This window comes from Notolepis coatsorum (genome assembly GCF_963971535.1).
Source record: "Notolepis coatsorum genome assembly, chromosome: 6".
Lineage (NCBI taxonomy): Eukaryota > Metazoa > Chordata > Actinopteri > Aulopiformes > Paralepididae > Notolepis > Notolepis coatsorum.
The window spans coordinates 162,065,703-162,091,400 of record NC_140170.1 but is presented as its reverse complement, the minus strand read 5'-3'; the positions used below and the strand labels follow the sequence as shown (position 1 = coordinate 162,091,400).

At 42.6% G+C, this 25,698-nt stretch overlaps 1 protein-coding gene across 2 annotated transcripts; it reads right to left on the bottom strand.

The window, feature by feature from the left end:
• Positions 1–21,906, bottom strand: LOC311230425 (lipid transferase CIDEC-like). Of its 2 annotated transcripts, none has more exons than XM_084316698.1 (6): positions 21,784–21,906; positions 20,619–20,692; positions 19,812–19,965; positions 15,192–15,341; positions 14,269–14,453; positions 1–225 (listed from the first exon to the last, which is right to left on the bottom strand). In XM_084316698.1, the coding sequence occupies exons 2-6, from the start codon at positions 20,669–20,671 to the stop codon at positions 42–44; spliced, it is 726 nt and encodes a 241-aa protein (XP_084172824.1). In that variant the 5' UTR covers positions 20,672–20,692; positions 21,784–21,906; the 3' UTR covers positions 1–41. The 2 variants fall into 2 exon arrangements, with proteins under 2 accessions (XP_084172824.1, XP_084172823.1); XM_084316697.1 differs by lacking the exon at positions 21,784–21,906 and adding an exon at positions 21,684–21,754.
• Between the last annotated feature and the right edge of the window lie 3,792 nt (positions 21,907–25,698).

The window sequence follows — 25,698 nt, the reverse complement described above, 5'->3', positions numbered from 1 at the left end:
ATCCAGTCCACCACGGTAGAGTATGTACTGTAACCCCAGTGTCACTGGGCAGAGTTCCCGAGCAGGATGCTCTTGAGCCGCCTCACTCTGCCCTCCTCTGGCAGCGCCAGGCTCTTCTCCGCCCGCTCCTCCTCCTCCTCCAGCAGCTGCTCGATGTAGCAGGACGAGCCCAGGAGGATGTGCCCCGTGGTCTGCATGGAGAAGAGGGTCCACCTCAGCGCCTCCCTGGATGCACGGGATAGAAAAGGAGAAGATGTATGAAAGGTCACAATTGAACACATTGAAATTGCTGATGATGGGATATTCGTTCTCATTTTACTTATTGGACAATACAGCCTTTTCGTGCCAGAATTGTTCCATCTTTCCTCCCATCCCCCAATTTTGTCGTTCTACCAATTCCCTTCCTGGTCGTTGCGCTGCCCTACTGTCGGACTGGGGAGGGTGTAGAGTACCACACATAGCTGTCAACATTGGCAGGAGACAAAACGTGTACATTTTTTGTGTTTTTCCTCAATATCTCTGCAATGCCTGCGAGTTACCAGTAACTGTATTTGTCATACCATGACAATTCACGACAACTTTTAAAACGGATCAATTTATATTTATAAATCGCATTCAGGAAATTGGGCGTCAGTGAAGGCATGCTCTCCGTGGAGGAATGGGAGGAGGGGACAGGGGAGGCGCAGAGCAAACGGCTGTTCACCAATACATTTACACATTCCTGCATCACATACAGTAACTTTGTATTGTTTTATCCACAGAAGATTTGCAAACCTTTTGTTCCAGAGACAAAAGCCACAGAGTGGGCAATCAAGAGACACTGGCTAAGTTGATTTGACACCATCGGTGCATCAGTCTCTCCCCTGAGCTCTGAGCTTACGGGTCGCTGTTCTTATTCTTCTTCGGGTCGCAACCGTCTCCCTGTCGCGTGTATCGCTTCCGCAACGGAATTCGGTTTCCGGGTTCCTCCGATTGGCCGCGACCCCCACGTGACCCACGCCCCTATCCACCGCTCTGCCGCTGCCGCACGCGGCAGAGCAAGCGGCCGCGGACGCGCTCGCTTCCTCAATTTATACGCATGGAAGTATTGACTGAATGAATGAATGAATGAAAACTTTATTTAACAGATTGCAGAATGGGTACAATACAGTACGGCTCAATACACACAATTGTTAAGGGGATGCAGACGTGAGAAAGACGTTTGTCTTGTTTACATCAGGGTCCCCCATTTTCAATTCATATAGAACGACGCAATATTTTATTTGTTTGTCATGACAAACCAATTACATAATCCAACATATGTGTAAAGGCACAACATATTCCAGTTAACGGTATCTTTTTTTTAATGATTTGTTACGGCGCAATCAATACTTCCATACATTCGGGACCTCCGTGTTTGGGGGTATTCATCAGACAAATCGGATGCGGGGATTCGGCTCCCATCAGGCGGGCAAGAACTGCGGGTTTTCAGCCTCTCCCCTCTCTCCTGGAGCTTAAGGGGGAGCTTAGTATTCCTGCCGCGGAGGTGGCTACAACATCAACACACAGTGACTACATGCAGTCACTGTGTGTTGTTTTATTTGTTTGTCATGACAAACCAATTACATAATCCAACATATGTGTAAAGGCACAACATATTCCAGTTAACGGTATATTTTTTTAATGATTTGTTACGGCGTAGTCGTTTTATATGAATTGAAAATGGGGGACCCTGATGTAAACAAGACAAACTTCTTTCTCAGGTCTCCATCCCCTTAACAATTGTGTGTATTGAGCCGTACTGTATTGTACCCATTCTGCAATCTGTTAAATAAAGTTCTCATTCATTCATTCATTCAGTCAATACTTCCATGCGTATAAATTGAGGAAGCGAGCGAGTCCGCGGCAGAGCGGGCGTATAGGGGGGCGGGTCACGTGGGGGTCGCGGCCAATCAGAGGAACCAGGAAACCGAATTCCGTTGCGGAAGCGATACACGCCTCCCGGTCTGACTTCCTGTGATAACGTTCTAATCTACACTGCTGCCACCTGTCGTCACGGAGGGGAATTGCAGCCATTTTGTAAAAATTTATATGTACAAAATACGTGCCAATTCCGTGAACCGTGAACAGGGCGTGAAGAAGGTTGAAAAAACAGGAGAATCCCGGGAAAAACGGGAGGGTTGACAGCTATGGTACCACATGCTGCCCTACTGTTGGTCTGGGGAGGGTGTAGAGTACCACATGCTGCCCTACTGTTGGTCTGGGGAGGGTGTAGACTACCACATGCTGCCCTACCGTCAGTCTGGGGAGGGTGTAGAGTACCACATGCTGCCCTACTGTCGGGTCTGGGGACGGTGTAGACTACCACATGCTGCCCTACCATCGATCTGGGGAGGGTGTAGACTACCACATGCTGCCCTACTGTCTGTCTGGGGAGGGTGTAGACTACCACATGATGCCCTACAGTCAGTCTGGGGACGGTGTAGACTACCACATGCTGCCCTACTGTTGGTCTGGGGAGGGTGTAGACTACCACATGATCCCCTACTGTTGGTTTGGGGAGGGTGTAGAGTACCACATGATCCCTACTGTTGGTCTGGGGAGGGTGTAGACTACCACATGATCCCCTACTGTCGGACTGGGGAGGGTGTAGAGTACCACATGCTGCCCCACTGTCGGTCTGGGGAGGGTGTAGTGTAGACTACCACATGATGCCCTACTGTCGGACTATGGAGGGTGTAGACTACCACATGCTGCCCTACTGTCGGTCTGGGGGGGGTAATTCCTGAAATAATTGACTCCTTTTAGAGATATGAGGTTTTCAGCAGAGCCTACTGGCGCTGGTGAGGGTAGAGGCAGACAAACGGAGCAGGTCAGATATATAGGAAAGAAAGCGTGATGGTGGACAGAGAAGACGATAGACATCAAAGATAAAACAGACGAGCGAGAGAAGATCAAGCCGGCATAGATAAATCACGGAGAAACGTAAAATACACAGTATCTAGATTTATACAGACATTCCTCACATCGACAGCATCTCGTAAATCTGTCATTTCAGATACGCCTCTAAATCCCATGATTTTACAGCGCAATGTGAGCAGAAGTTGAAGGAGCTCAGGGACCTTGTACTTGTCGATTCTGCACAATTTAATCCTCTGACAGGAGCTGAAGCTGGAGATCAACGCGTGCCTCCCGCAGGATCAGGATGTTCGGCTACTCTGCTTTTGCCCTCATCTGTCATCCTGCGACACACATGCAACACACATGACCCCCCTCATCCTCCTCGTCGTGACCATTCAGTATTAACTCAAGTCGGCATGGGAGGCAAAATGGTGACCCATCTTAAACTCTGCCCTCTGCTCTTGATCCTCCAATCGCAACTGTTACTTTGTCTGAGGAAATTGGAGCTGTAATTGGAGGATAAAAAGAACATTTAAAAAGAAAGAGGGCAGAGTTTGAGGTTAGGTCACTATTTTGCCTCCCATGCCGACTTGAATTACAACTGAACAGTCACTTGGAAAGATGCAAAAAACTGCCTCTGAAAAATGGCCACAAGGGAGCGCTGTGACGTCAGGTGAAAGTAGAGGATGCATGTGCAACCGGACAACTGCACGCCGAAATAAAGGAAAAACATATTTGAATGTTCCCACATGCTTCCCCCGCTACTTTAACAATCAATGTGGATTATGCAAAGTAAGAGGTTGTTACACACATACCGTACACATGATTACACACTAAAACCTGTGTACATGTCGAAATACTTCCCAAAGGTCAGTGAATACCACGACCACAACACCAGAGGGAGCTCCACAAATCATGTTAAACCCAGATTCGGCTCAAACAAGGGACTAAACACGTTTCTCAATTATGCCACAACAATGTCGAACGCCCTACCCATAGCCGTAAAATAATGTGAATCCCTACCCTCCTTCAAAACCGCTCTCAAAGAGCACCTACGGGAGGCTGCCATTCTAAACTGGCCACGGTAAATGTACAAACCCCCCCCCCACCCACCCAACCCCTCCAACGTACAGTTTATTCCACCTCAAATGTATATATTTTCTTTTATGATCTCTGTCTCTTAAACAGTAGGCCTACTGTATATTTGTATATCTTGTATGTCATAAATATCTGGATGTAACAGTACTGTATATCTGTATGTCGTGTATGTCATAAATGTCATGATGAATTGAAAATGGGGGACCCTGATGTAAACAAGACGAAAGTCTCTCTTGGTCTGCATCCCCTTAAAAATGTTGTGTATTGAGCCGTACTGTATTGTACCCATTCTGCAATCTGTTAATAAAGTTTTCAATCAATCAATCACACATGGATGCAGACACTAACACATGGATGCAGACACTTCTTACACACTAACACACATGGATGCAGACACTAACACACATGGATGCACACACTTCTCACACTAACACACATGGATGCAGACACTTCTCACACACTAACACACATGGATGCAGACACTTCTTACACACTAACACACATGGATGCAGACACTTCTTACACACTAACACACATGGATGCAGACACTTCTTACACTAACACACATGGATGCAGACACTTCTCACACTAACACACATGGATGCAGACACTTCTCACACTAACACACAAGGATGCAGACACTTCTCACACTAACACACATGGATGCAGACACTTCTTACACACTAACACACATGGATGCAGACCAGTGGCGTCGTTAGCCCTGGGCTTCCGGGGCTTTAGCCCCGGATGTTTTTCTCCTAGCCTCCCCATTGTCTGTGCTGAATGTTTGTTGTGTTTGGTATTTTTCTTTGGTTTTTAGTACTTTTAAACATCGATTTTGAGCAAGTAGTAGTTTTCATTGATCCTATATAATTGTTTCATTCACCGATTTGTGGACTTTTTTTTAGTGTCTTGAAAGGCGCATTATAAATAAAATGCATTATTATTATTATCATCCAGGAGGGAAAAGACACTTTGGATAGTAGGGACTGCATCTCTGCCTGTCCTGGCCAGGAAACACTTTGCAACTGTGATCTCCTCTGGCAGTAGTTGGATATTGTAATGTGTGGCGAGGGGTTGCAGCAATTCCACTGAGAGAAACTGGTCTGAGGCTGGATAACATGCCTGTATGCCTCTCATACGTTGTTCTCCAACTCATGAGTTGCTCTCAAGTGCTTGCAGCATCCTGTCGAGGACTGGATAGAACAGTCTCTGTCTCAGCTGATTTCCATGAGGTCTGAGCTTGTGCCACAAGATGACTCAACTACATACTCGTCCATCCTTTTCTGCTTCCTCCTTTGGCTGGTAGTATGTTCCTCAATCCCAAGGCCATTACATATGGCCTTTGTCCTGTCATACATGTCCACTGCCATCTCTGAGGTGCGATAACCTTTGAGTGTGTCATGCACTGCACTTTTAAATAGTACAGTTAGGTATTGAAGATGTGCACTTTAACGCAGCAGCACCTGGAGCCATCCATACCCATGTCCAGTGTCCACTGACAAAGACATGCTCATGATACTGTTGTAGAAGGGTGGATTATCCCTGCTTATGGGAGTGGTTGTACACGGCCACCTGGTAGCGGGATGCAGTAGATTTCAATCTATCTGAACCCCCGTCTTTGGGCCCGGAACGTCGTTCTGGAGGGCGGGCAGCAGGAGCGGATGGGGCCCAGGATTTACTAACCTGGGGGGTGGTACTCTGGTCTTCCTCGCCTTCCAGGGCGGTCAGCAGTAGTTCCCCACACACTCTCACTTCCCCCAGTACCTCTGTTAGCCCTCCCACACCTGGTGACTGTTAGTTAAATAAAGATATTGGGCTCCACTCAAAGCAGTACCCTTCCTTGACCACCTGTAGAGACCTTTAACCATATGCTGCGAATAGGGTTTTTTATTTAATCCTCTGACAGGAGCTGAAGCTGGAGATCAACGCGTGCCTCCCGCAGGATCAGGATGTTCGGCTACTCTGCTTTTGCCCTCATCTGTCATCCTGCGACACACATGCAACACACATGACCCCCCTCATCCTCCTCGTCGTGACCATTCAGTATTAACTCAAGTCGGCATGGGAGGCAAAATGGTGACCCATCTTAAACTCTGCCCTCTGCTCTTGATCCTCCAATCGCAACTGTTACTTTGTCTGAGGAAATTGGAGCTGTAATTGGAGGATAAAAAGAACATTTAAAAAGAAAGAGGGCAGAGTTTGAGGTTAGGTCACTATTTTGCCTCCCATGCCGACTTGAATTACAACTGAACAGTCACTTGGAAAGATGCAAAAAACTGCCTCTGAAAAATGGCCACAAGGGAGCGCTGTGACGTCAGGTGAAAGTAGAGGATGCATGTGCAACCGGACAACTGCACGCCGAAATAAAGGAAAAACATATTTGAATGTTCCCACATGCTTCCCCCGCTACTTTAACAATCAATGTGGATTATGCAAAGTAAGAGGTTGTTACACACATACCGTACACATGATTACACACTAAAACCTGTGTACATGTCGAAATACTTCCCAAAGGTCAGTGAATACCACGACCACAACACCAGAGGGAGCTCCACAAATCATGTTAAACCCAGATTCGGCTCAAACAAGGGACTAAACACGTTTCTCAATTATGCCACAACAATGTCGAACGCCCTACCCATAGCCGTAAAATAATGTGAATCCCTACCCTCCTTCAAAACCGCTCTCAAAGAGCACCTACGGGAGGCTGCCATTCTAAACTGGCCACGGTAAATGTACAAACCCCCCCCCACCCACCCAACCCCTCCAACGTACAGTTTATTCCACCTCAAATGTATATATTTTCTTTTATGATCTCTGTCTCTTAAACAGTAGGCCTACTGTATATTTGTATATCTTGTATGTCATAAATATCTGGATGTAACAGTACTGTATATCTGTATGTCGTGTATGTCATAAATGTCATGATGAATTGAAAATGGGGGACCCTGATGTAAACAAGACGAAAGTCTCTCTTGGTCTGCATCCCCTTAAAAATGTTGTGTATTGAGCCGTACTGTATTGTACCCATTCTGCAATCTGTTAATAAAGTTTTCAATCAATCAATCACACATGGATGCAGACACTAACACATGGATGCAGACACTTCTTACACACTAACACACATGGATGCAGACACTAACACACATGGATGCACACACTTCTCACACTAACACACATGGATGCAGACACTTCTCACACACTAACACACATGGATGCAGACACTTCTTACACACTAACACACATGGATGCAGACACTTCTTACACACTAACACACATGGATGCAGACACTTCTTACACTAACACACATGGATGCAGACACTTCTCACACTAACACACATGGATGCAGACACTTCTCACACTAACACACAAGGATGCAGACACTTCTCACACTAACACACATGGATGCAGACACTTCTTACACACTAACACACATGGATGCAGACCAGTGGCGTCGTTAGCCCTGGGCTTCCGGGGCTTTAGCCCCGGATGTTTTTCTCCTAGCCTCCCCATTGTCTGTGCTGAATGTTTGTTGTGTTTGGTATTTTTCTTTGGTTTTTAGTACTTTTAAACATCGATTTTGAGCAAGTAGTAGTTTTCATTGATCCTATATAATTGTTTCATTCACCGATTTGTGGACTTTTTTTTAGTGTCTTGAAAGGCGCATTATAAATAAAATGCATTATTATTATTATCATCCAGGAGGGAAAAGACACTTTGGATAGTAGGGACTGCATCTCTGCCTGTCCTGGCCAGGAAACACTTTGCAACTGTGATCTCCTCTGGCAGTAGTTGGATATTGTAATGTGTGGCGAGGGGTTGCAGCAATTCCACTGAGAGAAACTGGTCTGAGGCTGGATAACATGCCTGTATGCCTCTCATACGTTGTTCTCCAACTCATGAGTTGCTCTCAAGTGCTTGCAGCATCCTGTCGAGGACTGGATAGAACAGTCTCTGTCTCAGCTGATTTCCATGAGGTCTGAGCTTGTGCCACAAGATGACTCAACTACATACTCGTCCATCCTTTTCTGCTTCCTCCTTTGGCTGGTAGTATGTTCCTCAATCCCAAGGCCATTACATATGGCCTTTGTCCTGTCATACATGTCCACTGCCATCTCTGAGGTGCGATAACCTTTGAGTGTGTCATGCACTGCACTTTTAAATAGTACAGTTAGGTATTGAAGATGTGCACTTTAACGCAGCAGCACCTGGAGCCATCCATACCCATGTCCAGTGTCCACTGACAAAGACATGCTCATGATACTGTTGTAGAAGGGTGGATTATCCCTGCTTATGGGAGTGGTTGTACACGGCCACCTGGTAGCGGGATGCAGTAGATTTCAATCTATCTGAACCCCCGTCTTTGGGCCCGGAACGTCGTTCTGGAGGGCGGGCAGCAGGAGCGGATGGGGCCCAGGATTTACTAACCTGGGGGGTGGTACTCTGGTCTTCCTCGCCTTCCAGGGCGGTCAGCAGTAGTTCCCCACACACTCTCACTTCCCCCAGTACCTCTGTTAGCCCTCCCACACCTGGTGACTGTTAGTTAAATAAAGATATTGGGCTCCACTCAAAGCAGTACCCTTCCTTGACCACCTGTAGAGACCTTTAACCATATGCTGCGAATAGGGTGGAAGGGTTAAATAAATATACTACAGTCATATATATTTACCCGGTCAACAAGGTTAGAATATGGGCTCAGAAATAGACACGCACACCGTGCTCCCATCTACGTCTCCTTTATATAAGCCTGGTCAATTAGCAAGTTACAGTTTATACTTTATGTGGTTCATATGGCATATAATCACATTAGGCACCGGGTGCTCTCACTCACATATTAGGGGAACGCTACTCCCAACATAGGCACCTAGTGCTCAATACATTATTTCAAAACCCCGCTTGGATTAGGGGAAGACCCAGGCACGTATCAAGGAGTTCAATGGGAATTCAAGAACGTCACACAGTTATCACAATACACAAAAATAAGTTACATGTGGGCCCACGTTACCAAATAAAAACCTACACTAAAGCCGGCTTATAATGGTTGGGGTAACCCTAGACACTGGTCGTTAGCGTTCGCTCAAATGGATACTGTTTTGGCACACGAAGTACCGCTGTACTTAACCAAGATGGCGGATCCACTCTCAACACCCCTCGTCCGGGTGACAAGATGGCCGTCGGGCGGTCCCGCGAGCACAGCCAGCGGGCTGGGGTAGGCAGCAGGGGCAGTGGCTGAACTGGAGGAGCGTGCTGTGTTGTGGCGACCTCTGCTGGAGGAAGAGGTGTCCTCTGCTGCATTGATGAGACGTCCACTGCGGGGCTGCTGACTGGGCTGGCGCGCTCTAAACTGTTGGCTACCTTAAACACAGCTAAACTGTGGGTCTTAGTGAACCCTCCTGCTATCGTCTGTACTGCTAACGCAACGTGGCTGTATGCACCACCGGTCTTCAGCGACGCTCGCCTGGTGGTATACTTGAGTCACTATAGCCGTTAGCAGCATGCTAATACACCGCTCACACTTCTAGGATAACAAGTTATCTATGGACGTTGGTTCTTCTTTCCGTATCGCTTACTCGCACTTCTCTATCGCTTGTACTTCTAGGATAACCCGTGTTATAGCAGAGTACACTTTATCTCCCGTTGCTCTTCAACGGGGCTCTTCAACGGGACTCTTCAAACGGGGCTCGTCGAGAGCACACGCCCGTTCACGTCCGCTCACGTCCGAGTTCACTGTCGAAGAGGACTTCCTTCTGTTCCGCCCTCCAGGTAATCATCTCTCACTCGCTGCTCCTTCCTCCTCCGCTCCACCTGCCACCACTGCCCCCTGCTGGCGACCGCAACTGGTCCCACTATAGGACACTCAAGGCAGGAAGAAAGATGCTTCAATGTCATGTTAATGATCCATATCGAAGCCGGAGAAAGAAGAGCACCTCTCATCATTAGTCCGGGCGAGATATCAAAAAGGAACACCGTTTATCACATTCTTTGTGCACACAGGGGAAGTAACAAGTTAGTCAGCACTTCTGAATAATTAGCAGAATATTCAGGATGCTACACTGTGATAAACTATAATAAGCTTTAATCCAACCCTCGTTCATTTCCTCGGATAGTCCGGTTGGTTTGGGGTGGTGTGAAAGCTCATTCACTCTTGCAAGTGAACCCTGCTGCGGTTCATTTGAGATGTGAATGCAAAACGGACCAAAGGCAGGAAAAGACCCCAAAATCTAATATTCTTTTTATGAGAAGACTGAAACATTTTGTATATAATTTTTTCGATTGCTTAAGCACGATTTTGAAAACAGGGCCCGGTGTTTCAAAACACTACACACAATTAGCACAACCACACACACAATTATCAGAACACCTCAGATCCTTTGCTAAATTAAACACAAACTATACACTAATTTATAAAAACTACATTTTGTTACCATATGAAACACACGTTTCATATGACTTAATTCAGTTTGAACCAGTTACACACTGCTGTGCTTAACCTAAAACACATTTAGCAATTCTACTTCTCAGTGATTAGAGTACTGTAAGTGAAGTACACAGAGAATGAGCAAATATACAATAAATTCACCAAACACTACACAAGACCAATGCTGTAGACTGATGAAATTATAATTTACTTATCAATTCACCAAACATATACCCAAATCAATGATGCAGACTGATGAAAATATAAATGTTCTCTCCATATAACCAAATCAGTCAACATTTCAACATGGAGAATCACAACAAAACATGTCCCAGTTTTCATGCTACTACAGTTTGCATAACTCGGTAAGCTCAGCAAATATCAGACAAACATAAAATACTGTATCCAGTACAGGTTAAATTACAGTAAAACAAAAACAAAAATTGAAAAAAAATGTAAATGGAGTAAAGAAAATACTAGACATTATCTCTTTGCCTAGCTGGATCTGGCAAGAGATTTTTTTTGTTGCGATTCTCCATGTTGACTGATTTGGGTATATGGAGAGAACATTTATATTTTCATCAGTCTGCATCATTGGTTGTCTTGTGTCGTGTTTGGTGAATGTATTGTATATTTTCACGTTCTCTGTGTACAGTACTTCACTCTCCTTCCATTTTGGTTGAAGACAGGTGAACTCACCTGCTGCATTTTTATAGTGCTTAAACCTGGGCCCTATTCCCCGTACCTGGTTCAACTAAGTCGATCAAAAGTCCCATTATCCAGATTCAATTAACCCGATGTTTGAATCCGGGCTTTCCCTGTTCCTCAAACGCTGATTCAGTCTAGTTAATTCGAACCAGACTTGATACTCAGGATAATTGCGCGCGGCCGCCTCACCTGAAAAGACAGCAGATGTAGATCGCAGAAATCCTGATTTTCTAACAGCATTGATTGATTGATTGATTTAAAACTTTATTAACAAGATTGCACAATACAGTACGGCTCAATAGCCTCGACGACAAGTTAAATGCATAATCTATAGGCTAATTTTAAATCCCTCATTACCCCAATCAATCAGATTATATTTCTTTAAATGAGATCTTGCTAGCGAAAATAATTAGTTCAACTCTTTCAGAATAAGGATAAAAACAAGTCCAAATAGTATATCTAATTGATACGAATTATATTATGATGATATCTGTACTGTATGTGCTTAGGTATTATGTACTATATAAATACATGGTTCCCAAAGAGAGGCTTGGAGGGAGGCTACAGTTTCACTTAATCAGGATCTGTTTCGGACATCATCCATACATGCATTGAATTGATTAACCGTTGGTTTATACCAGTGACACCTCATGTTCATCATCAGATAACAGTGCTTGAACAGATAAATGCATTCTCAAATTCATTCATCAAAAACGTCAAAGGCTCATTCAATTTATCAAGTCACGTCACGTCATCAAATCCATCAAACAGCGCATCTCCTCATATATTTTAAACCCAGTTACAATATCACAACAACGTGTGACACTGTCACAGTGACCGTGATACAATTAAACAATCCACAGATTCCGATTCCTCATAATTCATATCCACAATCCACGCATAGACGCTTCAATGTATATATTATGCTTGAATGAAACACAATCCGGGCGCTCCGTTAAGCAAATACACAGCAAAGAATATTAAACTAATCAGAGCCAAACGCCCGATAGGTTTCATTCATTAAAAATATCCCTGCAGGATTCACATTTGCAATTATCTGTTTAGTCCGTTATTAAAATAACTGTGTCGCGATCGCCATATCCGTATAACTATGACGTGCATTATTTAGGACAAAGTAAATTCATAGGCTGAATATGATTTATTATCAGCATTTTAGGTCTATTATTTTACATTTCAAAAGCCCCCTCTAGAAAAACTAAGCACAAAAACATAATTCAGAATGGTATAATGGGATCTGGACTCTGAGAATTATTTCAGGAAGCGAGCTGGGATTTCTTTGCGAGGGTGTGGCCATGCAGGTTATCCAGCTAACTGAACTTAAACCTGCGCTGGAGCAGGTTAAAACTTTCTGATCTGTTACCATAGCAACTTAGAAAATCCGACGTCGGGGAACGGAAATGTCTGGCTTAAGTCAAGCTATGCTGAAAATTAACCGGCTAACTCAGTTAGCCAGGTACGAGGAACAGGGCCCTGATGCAAATCTGGGCCTATGTTTTGCTCCTTGAGTGTAAGGTTTTGATAATTGTGTAATACTTTTTATTTGAGTGTTTATGCAATCGAAGAAAACTGTAGACTAGAGATTAACTGTTTATTTCTTTTGTACATAGGCTGTGCATAATGTTTGTTTGTTTATTTGCGTATGTGTATGATTTTTAACTGTGTTTTTATTTTGTTATTGGTGTATATGTATATGTATATATTAAGGCTGTCAAATATATCGCGTTAACTCCCGATTCTATTAATGCCACTAATTTTTTTAACTCAAGATTAACATTTTTTTTTTTTTTTTTTTTACTAGACTTCACTCAGGTGTATTATTGATGCTCTCATTGATACTATGTTTGTTTCTGAAGTGTGTGTGTGTGTGTGTGTGTGTGTGTGTGTGTGTGTGTGTGTGTGTGTGTGTGTGTGTGTGTGTGTGTGTGTGTGTGTGTGTGTGTGTGTGTGTGTGTGTGTGAGATATAGAGAGAGAGGGGGGTGAGAGAGATGAGGAAGGGGCAAAAGAGAAAAAGAGCTGGGAGAGTGTGTGTGTGTGAGGGAGAGAGGGGGGTGTGTGATTAATTAGCCCTTGTGTGTGTGAATGTAACAAGTTCCTAACGTTTTCTTTCCCCTATTATTTCATGCACACTTTATTCATTGTTTTAAATTATTATTTTCTTTTAAGTTATTTTGTGCATCACTCTGTTTTGAATTTGATGCAAATTTGCAATGCATGAGGGTCATCCTTTTGTGTTAAATGGCTGCACAAAGCAAGCATTTGTTGACCCGCATGTTGATAAGAGTATTAAAACTTGGAAATTGAAAAAGATCTGTTTAAGGTAAAAAAAAAAAAAAAAACGATTAATTTGCGATTAATCGCGAGTTAACTATGGACAATCATGCGATTAATCGAGTTAAATATTTTAATCGTTTGACAGCACTAGTATATATATGTATGTATATGTATATTTGTACTCTCATTGGGGCCTCTTGGACCATATCAATGTTTTATCTGGCTAAATAAAGGTTAAATAAATAAATAAGAAACTGATGATTTGGTCCTGTTAACTTTGAATTTTCTATGGGGACTGCCCAGATCCCTCTCATGGACCTGGACCTCACTTTAAAAAACTCTAATCTAGTTCTTCAGTATTTGTCTCTAATTACTCTAAAATTGCGTATTTCTGTGTGGAGAAAAAAAAGCCCCCAATGTTTTCTAACACTAAAAAAGCCCCTGATGCAGACACTTCTTACACACTAACACACATGGATGCAGACACTTCTTACACTAACACACATGGATGCAGACACTTCTCACACACATGGATGCAGACACTTCTCACACTAACAGACATGGATGCAGACACTTCTCACACACTAACACACATGGATGCAGACACTTCTCACACTAACAGACATGGATGCAGACACTTCTCACACACTAACACACATGGATGCAGACACTTCTCACACTAACACACATGGATGCAGACACTTCTTACACACTAACACACATGGATGTACACTTCTTACACACTAACACACATGGATGCAGACACTTCTCACACTAACACACATGGATGCAGACACTTCTTACACACTAACACACATGGATGCAGACACTTCTTACACACATGGATGCAGACACTTCTCACACTTACTTCAGCATCCTCTTGGCGGCGTAGCAGCGCACGTCATAAGACACCGTGTAAATGCCATAGAAGGTGGCTTTCATGCTCAGGCAGCCGATGAAGTCCTTGGGGCTGTTCTTGTACAGGTCAAAGGTCACCCTGGCCACATCTTTCCTGTGCCTGTAGTCGCCGAGAGGCACTCTGGAGGGACTGTTCTGTAGCGGGGATGGAGAGAGAGAGAGGATGGAGAGACGTTTCGTTTGGAACGGTAACACGCAGCAGCCGTCAAGCTTAAAGGAACGTGCCAACGTTTTGGGAAAGTCGCCTATTTGCCATCTTCTGCAAAGTCAGACAAGAAGGTAGATACCAATGTCCTCTCAGTCTCTGTGCATTGAGTAGAGACAAGAGATCCGGCTCACCTAGCTCAGCACAATTACTGGAAGTCGGGGAGGATCGGCTAGCCTAGCACTGTCTTATTCACATGTTATATGTTGTGTTGTGTATTTACCTTGGAGAAATAAATGTAAAATCTTGACATATTTGTAGTTGCTTTTGACGATTGCTTTATATGTTTTATGAAACTGCAGTAGTTTTTTTCATTTATTTTTTATGTTATTGTTAGTATTGATTTTTAAATATGTGTAATTGACGGACCATCTATTTCTATTGTTTATTTATTGTTTTGAGTAAGGGGGCAGGCTACATTATGATTTATTTCTCCCTGCTCCCTTTCGCTCATGGAATGTGCAAATTGGGAGGAGCTTTTATTACGAAATTACGCTATTGTGCTTTTGTGGAGCTGCGCATTGCCATGAACGGAACAAATAAAAAAGATTTTTTTTAAATCAGTAGTAGTAGCAATATATGATTATGAAAGAAATTTACCTATCCAGTCAAAATCACCATTTTGATGGTGAGACATCTTGCACCTCACCACATTGAATGACACCTACTTGACATGGAGTCCACTTCTGTCCCTTCTCCAAGGCCATGAGGACCGTGTTGTCTGGCAGCGTCTGGAAGAACTCCTCTGTGTCCACCCCTGTCCCGTCCTCGTCAAGCACCAGGGCGGCGACGCAGGATATCTCCAGCGAGTCTGTAACCTAAGAGGACGGGGGGGGGGGGGAGAAATCACAGGGGAACATGACGTTAGTTTCCTGGAAAGTGAATCTGTGATTTTCAGTGAAAATGTAGATTTATCTTTTGCCGTTCACGTAAACATGCCCCATTTATAATTGTACAAATGACTTATTCCAGTCATGAGAAACCAAATACCAGAAAACTATTGGTATTATCAGGGATGCTCCTGAGTCATAATGTTAGTCTCTGAGGTCTTGTACAGTATGTTCCGTTTCTGTGGCAATATTCAGAATATTATATTTAGGGATATTTATGAGCCATAAATCAAGATGTCATGTCATCCCGAATTAAATCAGCAGTATAGGGGATAATACAGTATACACACTCCAACACACACAAAATGAGTAACACACTGAAAATACACTCAAGGAGTTACACACTCAAACACACTGAAGGAGTTACACACTCAAAGAGTTACACTTTTTAATCCACTTTTTCTCCTCCTTTTTTCTGTATTTTCCTCCCATCCCAATTTAGTCATTATGCCAATTCCCCCCTTCCTGGTCGTTGCGCGCATGTGACCCCCACTGGTCGGTCTAGGGAGCACTGAAGTCTATCACATGCTTCCTCCGATATATAGGAGACAGGCAGCAGCCTCTTTTCACCTGGGAGCGAGGACTCATTGGTGAAGTGTAACGCGTGGGAGGTCACACTACCTTCACCATTTCCCTCCCTCGCTGTGCAGGCGCCCTGACGGACCTGTAGGAGTCGCTGTTTTACAATGACCAGATTACCACCCACCGGCTTCCCTCCCGCTGACACCGCCAATTGTGCCAGTATGACGACCGGCTAAGCCGGAGGCACCGCTGACAGCCGGATTCGATACCAGTGTCTCTGCGGTGGTAGAGACGCTTAGTCCGCTGTGCTAACCGGCCGCCCTCAAAGAGTTACACACTTAAACATGCAAGAAGATATATATTACACTTCCTGAAAATGTAGGGAAGACTTGCACAAAGAATCGCATCACAGCATCACAGATGGCTCCCTTAAAACAAGTGAGTCACAGGCCAGTAAATTAAAGTTGTTAAGAGAGAGCGGTTAGAGACAGCCGTTCTCTCTGCCTCCCTCAGTGTCGCTCTGACTCACTCATCCTTTTGCCTCCTCATCCTTTCATCATCCAGCTGAGTCACATTGATTCATGGCAGAAACGTATGATGAAGGATAGAGAGAGAGGGAAAGAGAGGAAGAGCGAGGGGAGGAGGAGGACGTGTTTTCCCTACCTTGTTCCACTTTACTCAGTCTTTATCCTCTCTGTCTACTACATCCACAGCCTCTGTCTTGGCCCTGATCACAATATTAAGCCTGGTGAGGTTCCTATGTACCAAATAAAATGGTCCAGTGAGTAGCCAACCAATGAACTCTGAATGGAGCTCCATTTTGAATAAAGCAGTCATGTAGAAGTTTATCTCTGCGCTAAATGGTCAATGGACTGCATTTATATAGCGCTTTTATCCAAAGTGCTTTACAACTTGTGCCTCACATTCACCCATTCGCTCGCACACCAACGGCAGAGGCAACACTTTGCCGGGAGGAGCCGGGAATCTAACCAAGAACCTTCCGATTACCAGACGACCGCTCTACCTCCTGAGCTCACTACACTCGGATTGAGTGTGCATAAACACTGGGTCGAACGGTTGCCAAAACTCCAGCTTGCTGTATAAGGTGGAGGTCTACCACAGATGTATGAGGTGGTGGAGGTCTACCAACCACAAAATGATGTCCAAATTGCGGGTTTACTCTGAGATCAAATGCAAAAGCCGTAGCTTGTGACATTTGTGATAAATTTGTACACATAAAATGCAGACAGATATCGGACTATGCATATAACAAAGCAGTCAGATTCCACTCTGAAATTCCACTTGTGTGTAATGTATGTTGTCTACAAGCGATTCCAAGTATTGGGGTCAAGGATGATGATGTTTGCACTACAAGGGAAGATCAGGAAGAAGAACACGCACGTTTGGATCAAGTCGATCTTTCATGTTTTAATAGAAGAGGGTTGCACTTAGTTCACGTCAATGTGCAGAGTCTATTACAGAAAATTTAAGAAGTGAAACTACTTGTATTTAAGACTAGACCCGCAGCACTGGCAGTAACAGAAACATGGTTAGATTGTTGATTGAAAACTTTATTAACAGATTGCAGAATGTGTACAATACAGTACGGCTCAATACACACAATTGTAAAGGGGATGCAGACCAGAGAAAGACTTTCGTCTTGTTTACATCAGGGTCCCCCATTTTCAATTCATAATGACATTAATGACATACGCAACATACAGATGTATATCTTGACATTTCTGACATACATGACATACAGGTATACAGTACTGTATGACACTGTAGAGAATAATGAAGTAACCATTCCAGGTAGGGATGTCCGATATTATCGGCCTACCGATATTATCGGCCGATATCGGCATTAAAATGTGATATCGGAAAATATCGGTATCGTTTTTTTTTTTTTACCTTTCTATAGAAATTATGTCCGATATTATCGGCATTAAAATGTGATATCGGTTGATATCGGTATCGGAAATTAAGAGTTGGACAATATCGGTATATCGGTATCGGTAAAAAAGCCAATATCGAGCATCCCTAATTCCAGGCTATAATATTATTAGACGCGACCGAAATCGTAATGGGGGAGGTGTCTGCCTATATGTAAGGTAGAACCTACAATATGAACACCGGGCAGAGCTGGAGCGGGAAGAATTGGAGATGGTCAGTGTAGATATACTCCTACCCAAAAGTCGACCCATTTTAATCTGAGTTTGCTATAGGCCCCCGAAGCAACACAACTTCTATGAGACTTCAGTTTGCAATGAGATAAATGTGGCCAAAAACGGAAAGAAGCATTTCATATAAAAGTATTCTGTATTTCTATATAACTAATAAAGAAAATAAACTAATAATGAATGTAGGGGGACTTCAATACGAATATGCAGGCATCATCCAAAAAGGCTGGCTTGTTAGATAAACTATATAAACTTACACAACTATATAGTTTGAAACAACTGATAAAAGAACCAACGCGTATTTGTGTCAGCAGTAGAACAACTTTAGATCTGATCCTGGTATCTGATTCAGAGAAAATGAGCCAGTCAGGAGTGTTAGCCTACGGCCTCAGTGATTATTGCGGGTACATATTGTACCCGCAAACGCACTAAAGCTCCCCACGCTCAAAGGGATTATGTAAAAACAAGGTCAATGAAACACTATTCAAAAGACCACTTTATCGAATCACTGAGTGAGATAAATTGGACGGACATACTGGGCAGTAAAGACATAGAATATTTTTAAAGAGAAATGTCCATCAGTGCTGGATTTACTGGCTCCAACACACATTTGGGTAAAGCAGAACACTGCCAAATGGATTACTCTGGATTGATTGATTGATTGATTGATTGATTGAAAACTTTATGAACAGATTGCAGAATGGGTACAGTACAGCTCAATACACACAATTGTTAAGGGGATGCAGACCAGAGAAATACTTTCGTCTTGTTTACATCAGGGTCCCCCATTTTCAATTCATCATAACATATATGACATACACAACATACAGATAGACAGTACTGCTACATCTATACATTTATGACATACCAGATTTGCAAATACAGTACCGTTTGTGATACAGAAAGAGATATTGGAGTCCATCAGGAGTAGAGACAGAGCCCTTATCATGTTCAAAAGAACAAATCAGCAACAAGACTATGACGATTATGTCAGACTAAGGAACCAAGTAAAATACAAAATAAACAAAGCAAAGTCAAATGACCATATAACCGCTGTAAACGAAAAACTGAAACAGCCTAAAAAACGATGGTCTGTTGTTAAAGATATTGGATCCTCATGTACTAACAAAGGAAAAAAGGCTCAAAACATGAGTCTAGAAATAGATGGGGCTATATGTCAGGAAAAAACACACGTTGCAAATCACTGTAATGTGTTTAGGTGCAATCATCTGCAGTGCAGGGTCATGATACTTCAATGTTATGTATGATACTTGTAATGTTCCTAATCAAATCAAAATACCACAGCTGTATGAGGTGGAGGTCTACCACAGCTGTATGAGGTGGAGGTCTACCACAGCTGTATGAGGTGGAGGTCTACCACAGCTGTATGAGGTGGAGGTGGAGGTCTACCACAGATGTATGAGGTGGAGGTCTACCACAGCTGTATGAGGTGGAGGTCTACCACAGCTGTATGAGGTGGAGGTCTACCACAGATGTATGAGGTGGAGGTCTACCACAGCTGTATGAGGTGGAGGTCTACCACAGCTGTATGAGGTGGAGGTCTACCACAGCTGTATGAGGTGGAGCTACCTTGAGAAGTAAATGTGAGAAGTGAGAAGGACTTGGTCTAGCCTCCCCTTTAAAAAATAGTCTCTGGCCTCATCTTTCGTCACTTGTTTCCAAACTCTTGTCTCACCTTGTCGATGAGGTCTCTTAGCCCGTTGGCCGTGATGCCCTTCTTCAGGCTACGATCGGCACTGCTGACCCGGAAAGGCTTTGGCCAAGGAGTCCTACCAGACAGGATCTGCTGCGTCATCAAAGCACTGGCCGACATGCTGGCTGTTACACACCTTGCAGACACACACAATTTTTTTTTTAAATGCTGCAAATGTTGACATGCAATCTGATGGTACGTGTGATTTCAGAGAGTTCAGACAAAAGACGATACAAAGTACCCATCTGGCATGAAGACAAGTTTCAAGTTCAAGTTTCTTTATTAGTTGTCATACAGAAGTACAGAATACTTTTATACAAAATGCTTCTTTCTGTTACGCTCCAGAGACTGTGCTAGACAAAAATAGATAAGTATAAAATAAAATAAGTATAGCAAGTAAAAAATAGAAGTCACGTACGTAGACACAAGTGTTCAGTATGTACATATGTACAATGTTCAATGCAGAGTAGAAGTAACTGAGTTACCATACAATATACTATACAATATACTAATATACAATATACTATATAGTGCAAAGCAGAAATGGGATGAGGTACAATTTAGGTACAATTTACAGTAAGGTGTAATGAGGTATGGGTTGTAGTGCAAATTCTTTACCAATAAATATAAAGTGTTTTTAGGTGATCTAAAGTGTGTAAAGTGGGTGCTGCAGTGAGTTGTTTGTTTAAAGTGAGTGTGTGCGTGTGGATGCGTGTGCTGTGTGTGCTGTGGGACAATACTAAGTGTCACAGCCACCTCCCACTGATGGACAAGGACCCGTGATCTTACTTGGAGAGGGAGGTCGGACTCAGGAGACCCAGATACTTCATTGCGTAATCCATCTTCTGGCTGCGAGTGTAGATCTGGAGGGGGAGGATTTGTCAAGACGGCAGGGACATGTGTGACAGATATCTATGAGTAATTATATTTGTATTTATTTGTAATTCTTGATGACTTTTGAATAACATCAATTAATGTTCCATGTCTTGCATTGATTGATTGATTGATTGAAAACTTTATTAACAGATTGCAGAATGGGTACAATACAGTACAGCTCAATACACACAATTGTTAAGGGGATGCAGACCAGAGAAAGACTTTCGTCTTGTTTCCACCAGGGTCCCCCATTTTCAATTCATCAGGACATATATGACATACATGACATACAGATAGTCAGTACTGCTACATCTATACATTTATGACATACCAGATTTGCAAATACAGTACTGTTTGTACGGACTAATGATCGTTCATCATTACAAGAAACTCTTGGGAGATTATAACTTATTTCATGACCATTTTAGTTATCGGGTCCACTAAGGATATGTATGTCATGACCATTTTAGAGTTATCCATCCGGTCCACTAAGGTTATTATGACCATTTTAGAGTTATCCGACCCACTAAGGATATGTCATGATCATTTTAGAGTTATCCGACCCACTAAGGATATGTCATCATGACCATTTTAGAGCTATCTGGTCCACTAAGGTTATTTAATTACCATTTTAGTTATCCAGTCCACTAAGTGCTACTTGAAATACCCACAGGGGTTGAAAACTAACATCAGTTTGTACGTGAGCTCTAACACTGCAGTACTTCAAATCACCACCAGAGAGCAATCACCTCAAACTGGAACATGCATCTCTGAGCTAAATATTTACAGATAATTTCTATCTGTAATAAGTAATAATCAAGGCAAAATATCTACACTGCAAGTGATACATCTCAGGATTCCAATGTCCATTCATAGTACACATAAAATGTAAGCTCTGATCATATGTCACCACACCACTATGTTGTTACGACGTCGACTACACTACAGTTGTTCTCCAGACGAGTTAATGCCTCTTACCTTAGTCTTATCTCTGCCACACCAACTCCTCGCTCTGATGTCACTACTATGTTGTTAAGATACAGTACAGTTGTTCTCCAGATGAGTTAATGCCTCTTACCTTAGTCTTATCTCTGCCACACCAACTCCTCGCTCTGATGTCACTACTATGTTGTTAAGATACAGTACAGTTGTCTTCCTCTGTGTGACTCTCAGTGTTTCCCCTTTCTTTCACCACTTGTTCAACTTTGCTCTGATTTCTGCGAGTTGTTGCACGTCAGCTTTATTGAGTAATTCTCTCCATTCCCTCCCACCGTCCCTCCCCTATCAAAGCCCTATCAAAGCTTTACCTTCAAGTAATCGCACAGAGTCTGTGTCGCACAGCCGATATAGTTACAGTTCAGAGCATTATACAATGAGACACAAATTGGTGTATATATCGATGTTTATCAGAATGGACTATGACATACTGTAAGAGCAAAATGGCCGACGTGTGAATAATAGTAAATGGGGAAATGTATAGTGAGTCAGCCTACTGGGTTAAGAATGAGCTTGAGAGGTCTACCATAGGGCCTTATTATTTCTACAGGGTTAAGAATGAGCTTGAGAGGCCTACCATAGGGCCTTATTATTTCTACTGGTTGAAGAGTAAGCTTCAGAGATTGATTGATTGATTGATTGATTGATTGAAAACTTTATTAACAGATTGCAGAATGGGTACAATACAGTACAGCTCAATACACACAATTGTTAAGGGGATGCAGACCAGAGACAGACTTTCGTCTTGTTTACATCAGGGTCCCCCATTTTCAATTCATCAGGACATATATGACATACATGACATACAGATAGACAGTACATCTATACATTTATGACATACCAGATTTGCAAATACAGAGGCCTACCATAGGGTATTTGTGAGTTGTTAAGTATTTCTGCATCATGTGTTAGTGAGTGTGAAGTGAGGGGGATTTCAACACAACACAATCTGACCTGAAAAACAGCCTTGTATCACATGAAACCAAATAAAGAGCTACACTGGCACCTTGTGGCATCAGTGCGATCACACAAAAGTGAAAATAAAAGCCCATTTGGGGTCATCTATGTGGACACAGGCTGGGAAAACCTCAGTAGGCTACCGGATGTATGACGATGTTTTAAATTGGGTCAGTGTTAACAAAAGATGTGAATAATATTTATAGTTATGTAAGCCCACAGCATATCTGGCTCCTCTCTCTGCCCCCTCACTCTCTCTATGATAGGTCTAAAGATTGACTCAAATTAATCTGACAATAACTAGACAAGAAAATAAATAATTAGAATTCAAATTAGACCAGTAATGTCCAACCTAATAACCACACAAAAGGTACCAAAACTAAACCTTACGAACAGATGTGAAATAAAATTGGTCAGTGACAAATCACATTGCTGTGCTATAAGTAACTAAATGCTGACCGGATACATACTATAAACAAATAAATCGTTTAACAGTTCAAAGTCTAACCACAGTCCACATTATATGCTATGGAGACATCTTACACGTCACACACACCTTCAACTGAGTCATTCCATGTTATGCAATTTAAGCTACATTATCTATGCGACGTGCACTGAGCCAATTTCTGTACCATATAGGCAAGGAGGGCAATAAATGTTCCACTTTCTGTCAGTGGGCGAGGTCTGTGGATTGTCAAATTGAGCAAAGGATTCTAAAGGACTGTTTAAAGGAACATCCAACCATCTGAAATATTGTTTTTGTCAGGGATAAATGGACAACTTTACATTTAATATGGGTGGCCAGGAGGGAATTGGGAGAATTATGTACAGGCCTTTGAGGGATGATTTCCGGAGGATGGCCATAAAGGCAGAAGGATTTCTTTTTTTTATTCTCAAATTGCTTGACTGAGCTCTTGACATAAGGACTGAATAGAACAGTTACAGCTGAAATCCTACCGCTTTGTTTACGGATTAAATGTTTTTAAACATTGGAATAAAATGTTCCATCTAATTTATAGCCACCTTGAATCGTCTGCCAGCTCTGTTAGGGAAATGTTCTTTGATTTTTCTAGCGCCTTCAACACTATCCAGCCACATATCCTAGCAAGCAAAACGATCCAGTTTAAACTGCATATCATTCTCAACAATCACCTGGTGCATGAAATATCTTGTTCCTCAACCTCGGTTTGTTAGGCTGGATGATATAGTATATCAGATGTCATCTGGACAAAAACTAGAGCCCCTTTGGCTCCCTTTCTCTGTATTCTTTATACTGCGGACTGCAGACACAGCAAGGCCATGAGCCATATGCAGAAATTCTCAGATGATACTGCTCTTATCGGTCTCATCAACAAAAGGTGATGACCGGGCCTATACATTTTTTACAGCTTAATGTCGAAAAGACAAAATAGCTAGTAATCAACTTCAGTAGGAAGAAGGTGAATGTCTCTCCCGTCATCATTAAGGGGCAGGAGGTAGAAATAGTCCAGTCCTATAAGTATCTTGGTGTCCACCATGGACAGCAAGCTGGACTTGAAGAAGAACACAGATTCTGTGTTCAAGAAATCCTACTAAGTCTCGACTTTTTCATTTGAGGCTTAGATCCTTTGACATCAGCAGGTCACTTCTTCATGTATTCTATGTGTATCCTTGCTAGTGTCCTTTTTTATGCTGTGCTCTGCTGGGGGGCAGCATCACGGTCATTGACAAAAAAAACGTATTTATAAATAAAATTATTAAAAAGGCTGGCTTAGTGATTGGCCTTTCTCCTGATTCCTTGGAGATCATTATAGCCAAGCGAACTAGGACTAAATTGAACGCTATATATATTTCTTTGATTTATTTGAGCATTTTTACAGCTTTTACAGGCGGGAGGGGAAGAATTGGAGAAGATGTGGGGGGAAGACATGCAGGAAATGTCGCCGGTTCCGGGAGTCGAACACGGTACGGTATTTGATGCTCTGCGAAGCTCATTTAGTTTTTGATACCTCGATGCTCTGAGCGATTGAGAAGGTCCTTTGTTCCTGCTGTGGTTAAATACTTTAATGAACACCGCTAGCTCTGTGTTGAGAGGCTCTCTTCTTCTCTTCTTTTTACTGTGTTATGTAATTTGTACTGTATGTTATCGTTTCTTGTTTGTGTATTTGTATTTGTTCTGGTGGCAAACCATGTTGCCCCTCTGGGATTAAGAATAAACCATACCATAAAACAGACAGGATGAGAAAATTCCTAAAAGCATATTTTCTACAATTCAGAAGTCCTCAAGAACACAATGTATAGACTACCCCTGGATGGCCAAAGAAAATGTGTAATGTATTGCGAGTGGAAATACTTTTATAATAACTATGAATTGAAAATGGGGGACCGTGATGTAAACAAGACAAACGTCTTTCTCTGGTCTGCATCCCCTTAACAATTGTGTGTATTGAGCCGTACTGTATTGTACCCATTCTGCAATCTGTTAAATAAAGTTCTCATTCATTCGGAATGTGTCATAATTTGCTTAGAAACAGGTTGCAGGCATTTCACAATGGTATGGTTAATTTAGCAGTCATACTTAAATGGGGTAGTTGAGTTCACCCAAAAATAATAATAGAAACAACATATCCCCCCCTTAACCCGGGTGCTATCTATCCATCCAGATAAGTGTATGTGTGATTAGCCTAGTTTTGTACATGTCTGCCATCACTCCAGTACAATGGAGCTGAATGGCACTGGGTTTGTGGTGCTCAACACGCCAAAAATACATTAAACTCAAAAGCAATGTCTCTCTTTCTTCAGACACCATGACACAGGTTACTCAAGATGATCCACAGTCCTTGTTGTGAGCAGTTTCATGTAGGAACTATTTTCTGATTGATTGATTGATTGAAAACTTTATTAAGATTGCAGAATGGGTACAATACACTAATACAGTACAGCTCAATACACACAATTGTTAAGGGGATGCAGACCAGAGAAAGACTTTCGTCTTGTTTACATCAGGGTCCCCCATTTTCAATTCATCAGGACATATGACATACATGCATACAGATAGACA

Bases quoted from the DNA above. Each gene is read 5' to 3' on its own strand.
- LOC311230425 (XM_084316698.1), bottom strand. From the start codon at position 20,671: ATGGATTACGCAATGAAGTATCTGGGTCTCCTGAGTCCGACCTCCCTC. The intron at 15,342-19,811 runs GTGAGACAAGAG...CCGTCCTCTTAG, and splicing joins TAAGAGACCTCATCGACAAG to GTTACAGACTCGCTGGAGAT. The intron at 14,454-15,191 runs GTAGGTGTCATT...TCCCCGCTACAG, and splicing joins AGAAGTGGACTCCATGTCAA to AACAGTCCCTCCAGAGTGCC.